This window comes from Zea mays, chromosome 2 (genome assembly GCF_902167145.1).
Source record: "Zea mays cultivar B73 chromosome 2, Zm-B73-REFERENCE-NAM-5.0, whole genome shotgun sequence".
Lineage (NCBI taxonomy): Eukaryota > Viridiplantae > Streptophyta > Magnoliopsida > Poales > Poaceae > Zea > Zea mays.
Window position 1 is genome coordinate 101,682,939 of NC_050097.1, and position 16,541 is coordinate 101,699,479.

Sequence of the window (16,541 nt, forward strand, 5' to 3'; positions counted from 1 at the left end):
AATCTTAAGAACCTTCACCTCATTAGTTTATGTTCGAAGCTGAAGATAAATTGAGGGGAAGAAGGTTCCTTATTCTCAATTACGTTGACTTGTTCTGATGTCTTTCATAAATCAGAGTGACCAATAAACTTGACTATGGATCCAAACATACCCTAATAAATTGCTAGCACCTAAAGAAGATCCCACAAACCTTTATGACGGGCAGTTTTAAATCACGGCTTGAGAGAGGACAGCAGAGCTGGGTGGATCCGAGGATGCACACCGGATCACACTCCTCCATCTAGGCAGCCACACCCGTCGATGGGGCCATCCAACGGTCAGGGCCCCGCCCGCGGCGATTATCTCTCTCTTTCTTTTTCTCGTGGGTTCCGCTACGTCGCTCACTTTCCTTCCTTTCCACCAGCCACCCGCCCCTCCCAGAAAAACGCCGCAACCCCTCTCTCATTTTCTTCCTCGTCTACACCTCCTTCTCTCCTCCTCGATACATTCGAGCACGCCCGGACGCGGTCAGAAGGGAGAAAGCAGCAAGCGGCGCCGGGTTCCCCCTCCCTTCGTCGCCCCCGATCGACGCCGATCGGGGCCGACTGCTCGTGGGGGACGCCGACCGAAGCCCGGGCGGCGCTGCTTCGTACGTTTCTCTCGTTCTTCCTCCTGGCCTTTTCTTCCTGTTGCCTGGCGTCGGGTAGGTCGGTTGGTAGGTGGATAGGGTTGAGCTTGTGGGCCAGGGGTCCGGGGGATGTGGATTGATGGGGCTGGGCTGGGGCGTGGTCTCGTGGGAGCTGAGATCCGCGGAATATTTTGGGGGCGGATCCTTGTGGTGTTTTTTTTTCTGCGGAACTCCTGGACTATTGGATGGGAATTTCGTCGATTTGAACATTTATGGTTAGGGTTACGGTTTCGTGGTGAAAACATCACTTATCCTAGAAGGAATGGAGTAGAAATGAGAGTTTTACTGTGAGATGGATGTGCAAAGATGGAGTACTTCCATGGATTGGAATTCTGTAGCACTACCATGGTTCGTTTATATTTGGTGCAAATGATGAGACCACCACGAAACGAATAGTCATTGGCTTGTCATCAGTGAACAACCTGTAATGAATAGTCATTGGCTTGTCATCAGTGAACAGCCTGTTTGAGAGTGCATCTCTCTACAATAGGGTTAGATACTTATCAAATGATTTGTACGTTCGTGCAGAACCCACTGTTTGGTGTTAAAGCTGGTAACCCTATTCTTTTGGTAATCATATGCTTATGCTGTGATGTTAGGTTCTGATATAGTGATATTCTCTCTTTATGTTGTTTCCGAACAAAGGTATTTGACTTGTTATGTTTTTTTGCCAGAATATACGGAAGCAGTTTCTAGTTTTCTTCAGTTCGCCGCTGCAGTTTCTAGTTTCCAGCGGTTCCCACCAGTTGTCTAATAACTTATTGTTGTTGTACGTGAGGTATGTATATCATTGGCTGCCTACATTATTTCTTTAACAACCACCACATTATTTTTGTTTGAGTATAAACTGCAAATGTAACTCTGATTACGTGTACTGTGACTGTTTTCTTAATATTCCATCTTTATGTTTTATTAAGGATTCCCAATGATGCAGCTGTTCAGTTCAGACATAATTTACTTTAGTTTGCATTTGCTTATTTTGATAAATGGTGAATTGCGATGCTGATTCTTTTCTAATTACCAAAATTATTCTTTTGTCGTATTTGCCAGGTTGCTTTTGTCGTATTTGCCAGGTTGCTTTTGTTGTATTTGCCAGGTTGACACACTTGGTGTTGTAAATCATTGCTATTTTTGGGTCATGACTTGTTTTTATTGAAATCAATTGGCTGCCAAGGGTACACTAAATCTTTGATGCAACATAATAGGATCACCATGCTGTCTTCTTCAGAGACTTGCCAGCTTGGTTCTAGTTCTAGCAACCCTGTCATGGATCAGCAGAATTTACTTCCCAACAACTCTAACGTGGATGAACAGATTTTACTCCCAAATGCATTAGAGCATGAGGACTACCCACACTATTTGCTCAATAGTCATGAGGTGGGAATGCCAAGTGGAAGCCTGATTGGTCAGCAAAATACAAGCTTGAGCTTGTGGGAACCAGCTGGATCTAGCTCAATGGAGTGCTTAGTTGATCATGACAACTTTTTCCAGGCAAAAAGAGAACATCTTGCCTCTTCTCGGTCTATTGGTGCCCCGTTAAGTATAGAGAGGAGGAGACATGAAGGCACTAGTTCATTGCCTTCACACAACCTAAACATAGACCTCAACATTAATCAGGCTGATCAATTTGGCTCTGATGATGTTGATCTTGCACATGGTAATGGACAACCAAGAGCAAATACTGTCACAGCCCACAGGGGCTCTTTCATAACTGAGCATATTCTGCATCATGGAGTTTCTTCGGATGCTATAGGAAATTCTTCCAGGAATGCAGAGTGTTTTGTTGGTGCAGCAGGCCAAGACAGTCATCATGCAGCCTTTAAGAGAAAGTATCTTGATGGATGTCATGCAGAGTCTTCTGCTAACGGAAGCTCACGCAATCGTCACCAGAATAATAGTACTCTGCTACCTCCTCCGACCACCTGTGAAAGTTTTACTATACCCACCGCAACAAATTTTAGTGTTCCGTACCATCCTGTGGAGCAGCTAAACCAGAGTACTAATATTGCTGCAAGCTCTACTTTGTCTGATCACTATTCTTCATACAGTGATCCACGTGGAAACGAATTCGTGCGAAATACACGGATGCGAATAAACCCTAGTGATTATGATCAATCGCTGCCCAGTCTATTACCTGAGGGGAGTTTCAGGTGCTCGGCTTACCAATCTACACAGCAGCAGTCATCATTTATTCCAGCGCAACCTAGACAAGTTAGCTCTTCTTCTGGTTCTCATAGTCGATCTCATGTGCCTGCTGTTACTCAGTTTTCACAAAATCTTCGCCGTCCATCAACTGTTAGTTTTGGGTCAAGAATTGGGAATTCTTCCACTTCTGGTTCTACAATACCAATACCTGCTTCACAAGATCCTGGTACAAGCTTGTTGGGAAGCGATTATCCTGAGCCACTTTTGTTAGGTTCTTTGTTTACAGCTGATTCAACAAATTTCTTATCTGCATCTGGAAGCATAAGTAACCAGCAAAATTCTGGATCCAGCTCTAGTTCCATGCTCAGGCCTGCTGTTAATGTTGGAACACAAGTCCCTGAGTTCAACGTATCTCAGCCAAGTACAACTTTAAGAGGTTCATCTGATGTGTTCAGGAGGTCCTTAATTTCTGCTGGCATTTCTCATTCTAGAAGTTCAAGCATCCCATTGCAGCACCGTGGAAATTCATCCACATCACATGAGATTAGGAATCATCAGCCAGGATCAAGCTCTCGTGCACATCAGCAGCACCCCTTAAGACCCGGTCATTCCTCTGTAGACAGGCAGAGCTCTGGTTACTTGGACCTTCAGTCTTTTATGCAGACCATAGCTTCAAGGGAAGGAGGCAGACCAATGTCAGAGGTAACTACCCTTGAATCATTTCATTGAACTGATTGTTTTGATTAGTACTTACATGATAATTTCGTTATGTTATATCATCAGCATGTGTTGTGGAAATGATTAGAGATATATAATTCTTTTGATATTATGGCCATATGAGAAAGCTCTAGTTGTTTTCATCCAAGTTTTCTGCTCATTGAGATGCTTATCATGCCATGAAAGTGCTCCAGCTGATTTCATCCAAGTTGAATGCTTTTATGTTGATGTATTTGTGGCTATGTATCCATATTTAAACACATCTTCATGCAATTCCTAATGTTGGTGTTGAAATTAACTTTTCTTGTTACATATCATGACTAGCGCAACAGATAATGTAGTGCTAGTTGATGAAGTCGGGCAGGAGTAAATAGGAAACTAGAGTTGCGGGGGGAGACAATAGAGTCCAAAGGTCTTAGACTCAGTAGAACTAAAACCGAATATATGAGATGTTTTCGGCGCTACTATACATAAGGAGATATCAGTTAGAAGGTCAAGTAGTGCCCAAAAGAACATCTTTAGGTATTTAGGATCAATGCTACAAAGAGACGTGGATCTTGATGAAGATGTTAGCCATACAATCAAATTAAGATGGATGAAGTGGCGTCAAACATCTGACGTTCTATATGACACTAGTCACTAGTCAGATACCTGTGCATTGTGACGGTACACAAATTATTCGATAAAATGTTAGTGAACAACGATTACATGAAAATGAACAACACATACTATCATCGACCTCAGTATCTCTGACTTCTTGAAGTGAAGCTGTCGACACCTAAGCCTATCTTTGATTTGAACACAAGTAATAAAACAACCCAAAAGACTAATACGAACAGAACAAGTTAGAAATATCCTCTTGTGAAACAATCAGCAAATGTGTAGAAGATAACAAAAATCACAGGGATATGGTACTGGCCATGCTTACCTCTCTTGAACAACACCTCCCGTATTTTTCCTATTTGCTGCAGGACCAATACACATAGGCCTGGAAGAACAAGGCATACCATTCATTTCGGTCATTGCACGAGCTTGCTCTGTAGGATCACCAAATTTCACAAACTCATAACCCTTGGTGCACATTTTCAATTTATCAGTCACAACTTTTGCACAGATTTGTATGGGCAGCAAGAGATGCTGATGTCAGATAACTACAGCGAGATGTGAGGTTATCTCCAACAGTAAAAACATAATGCCCACCCTTGTCATCTTCTCTTAGAGGAGGGGAACCATCATGAGGCTGCTATTGGTTGACTTGAGAAGAAACACAACATGAAGAGAGGCCAAACACCGCGGCAGCGGCACTGAAGGCATTCACACCTTCTTGTCCACAAAGTCCTAACTGAACATGGAAAGTAGAACCAATAAATTTTCCATTGAACCGAGTTATTAAGCAACCAAATCACCACAATATCATGCCACAACCAGTTTATACAATAGCAATAAAGGGGAAGTGCTTCCTGTCTCAAACTCTGCAAATCATTAACAAATTCCTAAGTTCTTATGGTACAATTAATTCACCTTCACCTTCGGTGACTACACAAAGCTGCTTCTAACAATAAATGAATAATTTACCTTAATATTATATTCCTAAATTATCATCTATCGAGCGCAACATATGACAGACAGATTATTGTAATTACAAGTGGTAAAATAAATAATGTAAAAATACAATATTTGTACAGATTATAACATAACAATCCTAACCACAATATTGACCACCGGTATTGACCACCGGTCAGCCATCAAACACTGAATAAATCAACCATCTAACCTTGGCCACCATACGCTGAACAAATCAACTACTTCACCCTAGCAATTGCATTAAATCTCCGAGCAATATGATAGATCGACACCAGAACAAGTCAATCTATGGTGACAATTACCGTTATTCTACAGATCCACCACTTAACCCTAGAACAACAACACCAATAAACGAGCTGCACATGGAAAACTGACATCCCAAACAATAGACCATTAAAGGAAAATGGAGCCAGCAAAAGAGACTACCTGATACGTCTCGACGGTGTCGACGTCCCACCCAAGCCGCGGCCGCGTAACCTCATACATCTCAGTGGGGCTGACGTCCCACCCGAGCTAGTGCTGCTTGCGCGGTCTACTGTCTAGCGCTGTGCGGGGCATATCGGTAATGCACTCCATCGGTCTCTCGAATCGGAGGGGCGAGGTGAAGGGGAGGCGGTGGCTGGATTGGTCTTCGCGTGGAGGCGCTCGCGTCCTCTCAGGGCTCTCGGGTGCAATGGCGCGGTAGCTGACACGGGCGTGACCAGCCTTGGAAAGAGGCAGACCGAGCGCAGATCCATCCTTATCCATAGAAGGGCCATGCTTGCTGGTGATGGAGGATAAGCTGGACCGCGGGTTAGACTAGAAAGAAGTATAAGGACTTTTTGCAAAAGGGATGACGGTGGAAACCAGGAAATTGATGCTTTATAGGAGTAGAGCAAGGGGTACTACAGAAGGCAAGTTTTATAGGATGGCGATTAGACCTGCTATGTTGTATGGTGCAAAATGTTGGCCTACAAAAATACATGCTCAACAGATAAGTATTGGTAAAAATGTATGCTGCGTTGGATTTGTGGCCATACAAGAAGGGATCAAGGTTACTAAAACAACAAAACGTTGAAACTATCATGTGTGAAGTTTGACTTTAACGTAGTTTTGAACAACATAGGAAAATATCAATATATCATAATTTCAAACAATAACACAAAGTTAAAAACCAAAACAAAGAATAATAGCTTACCAAAACAGAGACAGAGGATGAGAGGAATCGGTGTGCTAGCCATGACTGCTAGCAAACAGAGGCACAAAGGGAGAGGGGCGGTGCTGACTGCGTGGCTTCAGCGGCACACGGCGCAGAAAAGTTGCACACGCTGCAGGAGGAGAGGGCGCACTCGGCGTGGAGGGAGAGAGTGCACATGGCGCGACGGACGAGAACAACAACACCTTCAGACGGCGGTAGTGAGTAGAGAGGAGAGCGGCGTGCTTCTAGCCACTAGGCTTCAGGGCAAAGGTGTAGGGCAATCGCGTGGAGACTAGGCTGGTTTGGGCCCAAAAGTAACTAACGGATTGGGCCTAAAGTAGGTAATGGTCTAAAACGCATGAAACACTGTGTTTTACAATTTAGAACGCTTAAACGCCAAAACTCGGAGTTTAAACGTTGTAAAAGGTAATTTTAGGCCATATTTTAACGTTCTAGAGTTTCAACCTCTAATTAGCATTTTGATGTTTAAATGTTGTTTAAACAAAAATTTAATAACACTGGAAGGGATTGAGTCCATAACGATGATATAAATGATAGACTAAGGTTGCGTTTGGTTGGAGAGTCAACTAGAATAAAGCGGCTCCATTCTATTCTGCGTTTGGCAAGTAGAACAGAGCCACTCCATTTTTTGTTTGGTTAAAGAGTAGAATAGAGCAGAGTCGCTCTGTTATTTGTTTAGTTGGAGATCCATATGAGTGTAGAGGAGAGGAGAAGAGCGCTCGCATCTGGTTGTTTTGGTGGAGCGGGAGCATTCCAACTATTTATGGTAAATTTCTATATGGAGACTACATGAGTCGTTTCACTCCTCTTTTGTTGAAATCAAATATCTAGAAAATAGAAATGGAACCGCTCCATTATTCTCCACTCCTTAACCAAACACACCCTGATGGTAGCACCAATTAAAGAAAAAGCTTGTCCAACATCGGTTGAGATGGTTTGGACATGTCCAACGAAGATCTCAACAGGCACCAACACGTAGTGGGATCATAAGGCACGATAGCAATAGGAAGAGAAGATGAATGCCGAAGTTGACAGAAAGAGATAGTAAAAGGAGACTTCAAAGGATGAATATACCAAAGATTTAACCTTGAATAGGGAGTGCAAAAAAATCTATCCATGTACTCGAACCTTGATTTATTGGTTCTGTTGGGTTTTATCTCTAGCTTACCCCAACTTGCTTGGCACTAAGGCTTTGCTATTGTTGCTGTATATCATGTTCCATAAAGGTGTACTCATTATTTCATTAAAAAAACTCGACCTGCAGGGGGTAAGACAACCCCCGAGTATTGTATTAAGAAAAAGACCTCACATAGGTCGAGAAAACCCCCGAATCCCTGCCCCACCCATACACAGCAAAGTCGAAGCCCATGTGAGAACGACCGTGACCGGGGCTGAGCCTTAGACCTGTGTTTTGGCGTGGGACAGACGGGGGGATTTTTTAACCACAACTTGAAATTCGCTCCCACGGGGAGTCGAACCCAGGATCTGAGGAGTGCTACTCAGACCACCTAACCAACTCGGCTCGATGCCCTTTCTCTACTCATTATTTCATTAATACCATGCTAGTTGTGTATGCTATGGCAACCAATGATCTGCTCCCTAAATTAGCACTGGACATCACCTTTGGTCTTAAATATCTGTGAATTTAGGCCATGTTTGGTTTCAATTAGTCCTAGGACTAAACTTTAGTCCCTACTTGTTTGGTTCTAGGGACTAAACAGATTCTAAAGTTATTAAATACACTGTCCAAAGACTCAAATGCCCTTGGAATACACTCACAACATTAGCTGTCTATACAAACATGCTCTCACAACCGAATACTACAGAGGGAAGGTAAGAGCAACAGGGTAATTGTGGGCTTTTAGTCTCTTTTAGCACCTGTGTGAAGGACTAAAGACTAAATCATTTTAGTCCATATTTTAGTCCTAGTGTTTGGCAAAAAAGGGACTAAATGAGACTAAAAACTAGAGACTAATCTTTAGTCCCTTTAACCAAACACCCCCTTAATGGTTTTTTAATAAGAATTGTTGTTTTTTACCTGCCATATTTCGTCTTTGAATGTTTTTCTGTTTTCGCACACAGATCCGCAATGTCTTCGATCAGATTCGTCAGGGGAGAAATGCACGATTGGAGGTCAGATTTACTTCCTGTTTTGCATATTGTTGTTATAGCATGCCAGGAGGTGTAACATTCCGTGTCGTTTGCACACATGATTGAATCACCTGAAATTAGTCTATATGTCTATTAGAGGGTTCAAGTCCCTTGAATGTGATGATATATTGTTTACACACAAATTAACTTGCACATGCAAACCACACATGATCATACACTAGTACAATGTTTTGGGTGATCATATGAGTGGTCTGCTGGACACGGTCTTACTGCCACATGATCCAGTTTCTGCGTCTTGGGGTCAAACTGTTTGTTCTAGTTTTGTTATCTTCACTTCTTAGCTCTCCAATGATATAATATATCCAATGCTTAGTAATTTTGTCAGAACTATTTCCAAGATATAACATAATTTATTAACTAGCTCTTATCATCATGTTTATACTTGGAGTAAATAAAGTATTATCTTTATCTAGACAGTGATGGTACAAATTAATCTGTTTCCAAATAGATGTTCAACTGTGATTGATTTGTGATGTACCATGTTAAATTAATAGTATTTATTTTGTACAGGATTTGCTTCTCATTGACCGGTCACTTATTATGAGACGAGCTAATTTGATTGATAGACATCGGGATATGAGGCTTGATGTGGATAATATGTCCTATGAGGTATCAACATTTCTCTTTATCATAATTATCCCAAAACCTTAAATCCTAGTCAATGGGGACATTAGGGGGAGGACTAGGGTTGTAATCAGATACAGACTCGTTCCATATTTTCTCTTTGATTCGGATTGGATACACATATTATCATGTCGTGTCGGATAAGATTTGAATGAATATCGACATCTGAAATATCCAACTTTGAGAATATGGATACAATTAAAGATCGGATACGGATCAGATACCAAGTACCTGGACTCATACGGATCGGATCTCAGCCCTCTTAGACAGATCAAATTCGAATACGAACGGATAATATCCGTACCATTTACATCCCTAGGGAGGACATTTTGAATCCTGGCACATTTGGCTACTAATTTTGTTTGAATTAAGTCATTTTCAAGCAGAGAATATATATCCTAAAATTGTATGATGTGGTTTAAACTGCATTAATCTCGTGTTCAGAACTGAAGTTACTGAATTTTTGCTGGTAGTAGGAAGTATTTAATCTGTAGATTTGTAGGCACTTCAAGTTTTAAAACTGTGGTTTCTGTGGTATCACACATGGTGTGATTGGATTTGTGTTTGATTACTTCAATTTTCTTTGTTTCTCAGGAATTGCTGGCACTAGGTGAACGCATTGGGTACGTAAACACAGGACTTACTGAAGAAAAGATTTTGAGTAACTTGAAACAATGGAAATGTGTCTTAAAATCATTGGATGATCCTCCAACAAGTGTTGAACCATGCTGTATTTGCCAGGTAGTTTGAGAACTTTGTGTTCTCTTAAATTGCTTGCATAGATTTGTTCGGTAGGAATTTATTTTAGAGATCAGATGCTATATTCTGACATAATGATTCATCCATTGCATTATTTTTAACTGGTGCTTCTACTAAGGCATGATGTTAGATTGTGGTGTAGTGGATGTCCAAGTACTGTGAAAAACCACATGATTATTCCTGGAAGGTGGTCCCTGCTGTGTGTTGAGTCCACTGAAGTGTTGGCCTGTCTTTTTAATTGTTAATGAGATGATGTGCGGTTGCATGTTGCAACATGTCTTTTAATTTGCTGTGGCTCCAATGCTTTCGTCAAAATTCTTGCGTTAATATAATAATTGTTTTGGGGAGCATCTCTTGTTTTATTTACTGCTCTTGCTTAGAACGGGCTTATTGTTCTGGCTCAGCATTATTACTCATTTACTTCCAGAGATCAGCTGTAGCTCATTGGCATTACTGAACATTGTTGACCTTGAACATTGCAGGAAGACTATGTGGAAGGCGAGGACCTGGGCAGGCTGGATTGTGGTCATGACTTCCACACCGCATGTATCAAACAATGGCTGGTTATAAAAAACCTGTGCCCAATCTGCAAGAAAACAGCACTGGACACCTAAAAACATGGCTGCCTTTTTCCTTAGGAAAAAGCCGGTAGCGGCAGGGCAAGTGGTTGCCATCTAACCACACCCTCCCATGACTAGCAAAGTATGTTACACCTTTCCCATCATCAACATACATGTGGGAATCTATACTATAGGTGGTACATGGCACTTGCCTGAAGCCAATGGCTGTAGACCATGGAGTTTTATCCTTTGTTTTTTTCAATCTTAGATTTGGGATTTAAAATTTATTCAATGACATTTGATTTACTTGGGCAATCTGCGATATTTGCTATCATCATCGATCGCTTATCATCTCAGATTTTGTTGTTTGATTTGTGCTGTGACTAGCAGCTTGTAATTCGTTCACCTCGATTCTTGAACACGCTGTCGGTTCCTTGGGACGGTTAATCGTTTCTTCGTAGCAGGAAATCGTTCTGTACTGGTACCGTAAAACAAAAGTGAGAATGCGGTCGTCTCGTCTCGGCATCTCCGGTGTATTCTGTTGTGTCTCATCATCACTAAGGCCCTGTTTGGGAATAAAGTTTTTAAAAACCACAGTTTTTGAAATACTATAATATACTTTAGTCATGACAATACCGTAGTTTACAAAACTGAGGTCCAGACCTAAGTTTAGAGTACCTTAAAACAACTATAGTATTTGCAATACTTCAGTTTTGAAAACAGAGATTTTACCCAGCTTATCAAACACCATTTTGTATATAATACTGCAGTATTTGAGAATACTGCAGTATTCTTCCAAAACTGTGAAAAAACTTTACTCCCAAATACCCCTAAGGCCTTGGATACTCTTGTGGATTAATGTATACATCTTAATCCACGTTGATTAAGGCAAATACGAGAGTAAGGCCTAAGGGGAGTGGGTGTTTGGTTATGGTGATTAAAATTTAGTACATGTTATATCAAATATCAAATGTTTAAATCACTACTACAATTATTTAATATAATTGAATTATAAAACTAATTGTTGAAGAATTGACGGAGAGACATTTATTAAGGCTAATCAATGCATGATTACCAAATGTTTACAATAGCATAACATAATCGAATCATAAATTGATTAGATTTATAATCGAATCATAGATTGATTAGATTTGTTAGATTCGTTTTATCATTTAGTCCTCGTATGTGTATTTAAATTTATAACTAAACTATACTTAATATTTATAACTAATATAGATGGCCAATATTGCTGGGCTAATCGGGCCGGCTTGGAGCACGACACGGCCCGTAGTGCCTGGGCACGGCACGACACGGGTGGAGCCGGGCCCGTGCCGGCACGGCCCTAAGGCTAGTGTCGTGCCTAGGCCGAGTGCCGAGCACGCTGGACCGGCACGGGCACGACCCGATTAGCTCTAAAGCACGATTAGACATGATTAGACCCAAGCACGACTAGTGAGCTGTGGGCTGTACTCTTTTTTTTCTATTTAGGGTTTTCTCACATGGTGAGTTTTTATCTAGATAGGTTTTTAATGAGACAGCCATTGCACTAAACAGCTCAATATTAGCTATTTTAGTATGTTTTAACTGTGTTTGTGAATGTCTGACTAAAATTCTGTGGTGTAGTGCTCGAGCCGGCCCTGGCACTACGGGCTAAACGGGCCTATCGTGCCGACACGACACGGCTAAGAAGGCTCAGTGCCGTGCTTGGTCCTAGGCTTAGGCACTAGTGTCGTGCCGGCACGGCACGACTATTAAACGGGCCAAACAGGTCGTGCCCTAACCGTGCCGTGCCTGACCGTGCCAGGGCCGTGCCGGGCCAGACTACCCGTTTGACCATCTCTACTAACTAGTATCTAAACATCTGATGCGACAGGTACTAAAGTTTAGTAGGGGAGACGAATAAGGCCTAAATGCATACAACAAATTAATAATATATTTGAATTATAAAGCTAATTACATAACTGAAGATTTGATGACGTGACAAGTACTAAAGTTTAATAGGGGAGACGAATAAGGCCTAAATACACACAACAAATTAATAATATATTTGAATTATAAAACTAATTAGATAACTGAAGATTTGATGGAGAGACATATTTATTAAACCTAATTAATGCATGATTTTCAAATGCTTTCTGTAACATAACATGATTGAATAGGTTTAATATATTCGTTTTATCGTTTATTTCTCATATGTGTAACTATTTTTATAATTATACTATATTTCATATTTTTAACTAGTATATAAACATTTGATGTGACATGTACTAAAGTTTATTAGGGGAAACAAATAAGACCTAAGTACACACAACAAATTAATCACACCCGACGCTCTAGATCGCTTTAACTCCAGCCAAATACCACTATAGAAACCAACATTTTAGATCGCCTTATTTACCTTTTATCTTAATCAATCGCATCCAATGGTCAACATTTTATTTGGATCATTCCTTACTCGGCTCTAGTCTCCCATCCCCGCCCCACGATCACACACGCCTCGCCGAGATCCTGTCACTCGTCGGGTGCGGAATGGCGTTCATGACGTCGTAGATGGGAGACAGTGGCGCCTAAGGCAGCCTCATAGGCGCGCTCCTACGACACACATCCGGTCTCGTATGCTAGGCAGCGACGCCGTAGGACCTCCCTGACCACATGTTTTGGTGTTTCTTCTCAGGCTTGTTTGGGAGCACAGATATAGGAGGGGATTAAAGGAGCTAAAAACCCCCTTGCTATTCAAATTTGAATAGCAAGGGTGTCAGGTACCTAGGAACGGGGTACCCAAAAGTAGGCCCACAACCTCGTTCCGGCCATTTGCCGACCAGCCTTCTTCCGAGCAACCCAGCGATACGGAGGGAAAGACCAGGTCCTCTACCGAGCAAGCTTGCGAGGCGAAGCGACCGTCCAAGTCTCCGAGCAACCCGGCGAGGCGGAGCGACCGACCAAGTCCCCGCCGAGCAACCCAGTGAGGTAGAGCGGTTGACCAACTCCAAACCGAGCAACCTTGTGAGGTGGGGGATCAAACCTGACACTTTGATCCACGACTGTTAGTCACTTGTTCTCGAATGCTGTGGATCAAGAACAAGGCAACACAATTGTTAATTATAAGGGACCTTCGTCTTCCGAAGCATTATATCCCCATGGGTATAATGATCATCAGACGAAGGTTATGAAGAACATACCTGTAACACCCCTGGTGTTACTGGCACTAAAACTTGAGCATAACATCATGTTCATTGACATTTCATGTTGTTTGTCACACCTAGAATGCGTTCACTAGGTAAAATTCACAAACAAGTTGTGATGATGTGACTTGAGGAGTGCTTAACCTTAGGGTTTGGTACTTGACCTTGAAATTAGGGCCTATGGATGAAAGTGAAGCCAAAAAGAGTAAAAATCTCAAAAGTCATTATAAATGTTCACAAGATATCAAAGGTGATGGACTTTAGTGGCACAAAAACCCTAAAGTACTCAAAACCCTAAAAAAACCTTAGAAAACCCCAATTGGAACCCTAGGGGGGTAAATGTAAATTCTAGGCACTTTTGGACCAAAGTGCAAATATTAAAGTGATAGAACACCACAAACCAAGTAACTTTTATATTGGAGAATTTTCAAGTTGAATGATGAGATTTGGACGTATTTGCAAAAGGGTCACATGACCACTATGTGACTAAGTTCTGAAATTCAGTGAAGTTGAGTCATGTTTGGAGCTCTGTACCTCTAAAATCATAAGGATTTTGCTCTAGGTCAACACATCAAATTTGTAGAGCTATGATAGGGGTACACTTTGCTTAAGTGACTGAGCCTTGATGCTCTACAAAAATTAGAGTAAAATGGACAGAAGTTTGGCTGTCAGTCGAGTCAGAAGACTGAGATCTGACTGACAGTGAACCCTGATGAACTTTGAAGCCGATTTAAGCTTGATTGAGTGTGCAAAAAACCTGGGTCACTGTGGCAAAGTTGAAGCTCTAACATTAGTGAACAACTTTGTTATACCAAGCTTGACTAGGCGTTGAATGATTTTTGGAGTAAATCGCTCCCAAACATGCTCTGTGAGGTGCTCTAAATGGAGTTCTGATGGTACAGTAGACTAAAAAAGATCACAGGTTCGCTGCATATCGCCGATGGTGACCCCACGCTCAGATTCGCGCTGGCGCCGCGATTCGTGCCCTCTGCGGTGTGGATTGTGATCGGCAGTGGAAAAATCTTCACCGTGGATGAGTTCAGAGCACTGTTCTGCCTAGGCGTCGTACCCACTTGCCGGCGACGTGGTCGAGCGGCCATCGCCGAGGTGTACACCGTTTATCGCGATTGCGCCAAGCCGTGACCCTTTCACCACGTCGTTACTCACCGAAATAGCTCACCAGTGACCGCCGTAGCTCCTCAGCCAGTGATTGTCACGGTAACCCGCGCTAAAATATTTATCTAAAAATAGTGATCAAATACTTTTGTAAAGTATAAGAAGTTCTCTACAACTTTGGTATTGTCATCTCAAGGTGATTAGACACTTAATAAGGTTAAATAGTGATAAACGACAGATGTATTCAGATTGGGGCAGATTCAGTCTTGCGACTTCAAAAATTCATAACTAAAGATTCATGTATCCAAACAAAGTGATCCTACTTTCTGGGAAGATAATGAAATTGTCTACAAATCATTTATAAACAACTCAGGTTGATTTAAAGTGTATCAAGGTTAAAAGATACTAGGAGGCTTTGGTGTCCAGAATTGGACAGATTCAGTCTTCAGACTTTAAACACCCATAACTTAATCTTCAGACCACCAAAAAGAGTGATCCAAGACTTTTTCGAAAGCTTAGCAAAAGTAATACATAACTTTTATAATCACCAAGAAGTGATTCTATGTTTAACTAAATCAAACAATTCAGTTTTCAAAATCTGTTCTGACAGTGGACAGAACACAACAACCATTTTGTAAAATTCATAACTCTTAAACTTTCAGGCCTATGGTTATGAAATTTTAACACAAGCAAGATAACGACCATGAACTGATTGTAAAATTAACTTAAGCAAACAATTCAATCTCTGGAATCTGTACAGACATTGGACAGATTCAGTTACTGAATTTATGAAAAGCATAACTTCTAAACGATCAGGTTTATGGCTGTCATATTTTAACACAAGTAAGTTAATAAAGTTATCTACAAATTTCCTGTGACCACCAATAATTGATTTCAACATTAACTTAAGCAACTATTGCAATCTCTGAATTTTGTTCAGAAATTGGACAGATTTAGTTACTGATCTTGTAAAGAGCATAACTTCTAAACGATCAGACTTATGGCTGTCAAATTTTAACACAAGTAAGATAATAATGTTATCTACAACTTTTCTATATGCCTTTTCTACAGAAAATATAATTTAGTTCATTAATCATGCAGCACGGCGAAAACAGTGCGTGCAGCCCAAAACAACAACTAATAAAAATCAGCTCCTATTTACTTCAAGAATTACCGTGTTCTAGAGACTTGAACCATTCTAACACTTTACCATGTGTTGGAGTTAAAACAATCAAACTATGACCAACAAGTAGACTTACTAATTTTATACAAGTTATTTCGTGCGCTAGAATTACCACACACGTTTAACAAATGCATTCACCACAATACTCAGAACAACTCATTCACATTTCACATATATCTTTACTAAAACATTTCCCGCATCGCTTGCAACTTAAAACTAAGCTTTACTACGTGAACACATGACTTCCAATTTAATCACGAATATCATCATCACACCACATCGACTCGATTCAACTAACCCTACATGATCATCTCATGAACGGAGCGTTTCAACAATCATTCTAAAACGAACTAACTCCATTACACAACTTGTATTACGAGCCTACTTGACCACTCGATGTGTCTACTCGAAATCGAGAGCACAACCAACACTGTTCACACAGGAATTTCAGTTTGCAAGCACGAGAGCACTCAACTAAATTACCAAGCAAAATCATAGAGAGGTACTACCACCAATTTCTCAAGTTTAAATCATTATGATTTAGTTATCAAGTTTCAATTTATATCAAGACACTTAATCATTTCAAGAAACATGCACACTTTTGTTTACTTCTAATTTTTCTCTAATTCTTCTT

At 41.0% G+C, this 16,541-nt stretch overlaps 1 protein-coding gene across 2 annotated transcripts; it reads left to right on the top strand.

The window, feature by feature from the left end:
* Window positions 1-374: 374 nt before the first annotated feature.
* LOC100280669 (uncharacterized) lies at window positions 375-10,779 on the top strand. Of its 2 annotated transcripts, none has more exons than NM_001153588.2 (7): window positions 375-628; window positions 1,342-1,445; window positions 1,718-3,514; window positions 8,394-8,444; window positions 8,994-9,092; window positions 9,702-9,848; window positions 10,349-10,779. In NM_001153588.2, exons 3-7 carry the CDS (start codon window positions 1,859-1,861, stop codon window positions 10,478-10,480), a joined length of 2,085 nt encoding a protein of 694 aa, NP_001147060.1. In that variant the 5' UTR covers window positions 375-628; window positions 1,342-1,445; window positions 1,718-1,858; the 3' UTR covers window positions 10,481-10,779. The 2 variants fall into 2 exon arrangements, with proteins under 2 accessions (NP_001147060.1, NP_001395041.1); NM_001408112.1 differs by having other exon boundaries at window positions 1,873-3,514.
* Window positions 10,780-16,541: the final 5,762 nt, after the last annotated feature.

Coding starts and splice junctions, on each gene's coding strand:
- LOC100280669 (NM_001153588.2), top strand. CDS start 1,859: ATGCAACATAATAGGATCACCATGCTGTCTTCTTCAGAGACTTGCCAG. Junction 8,445..8,993: donor GGAGAAATGCACGATTGGAG/GTCAGATTTACT, acceptor TATTTTGTACAG/GATTTGCTTCTCATTGACCG. Junction 9,093..9,701: donor TGGATAATATGTCCTATGAG/GTATCAACATTT, acceptor TTTGTTTCTCAG/GAATTGCTGGCACTAGGTGA.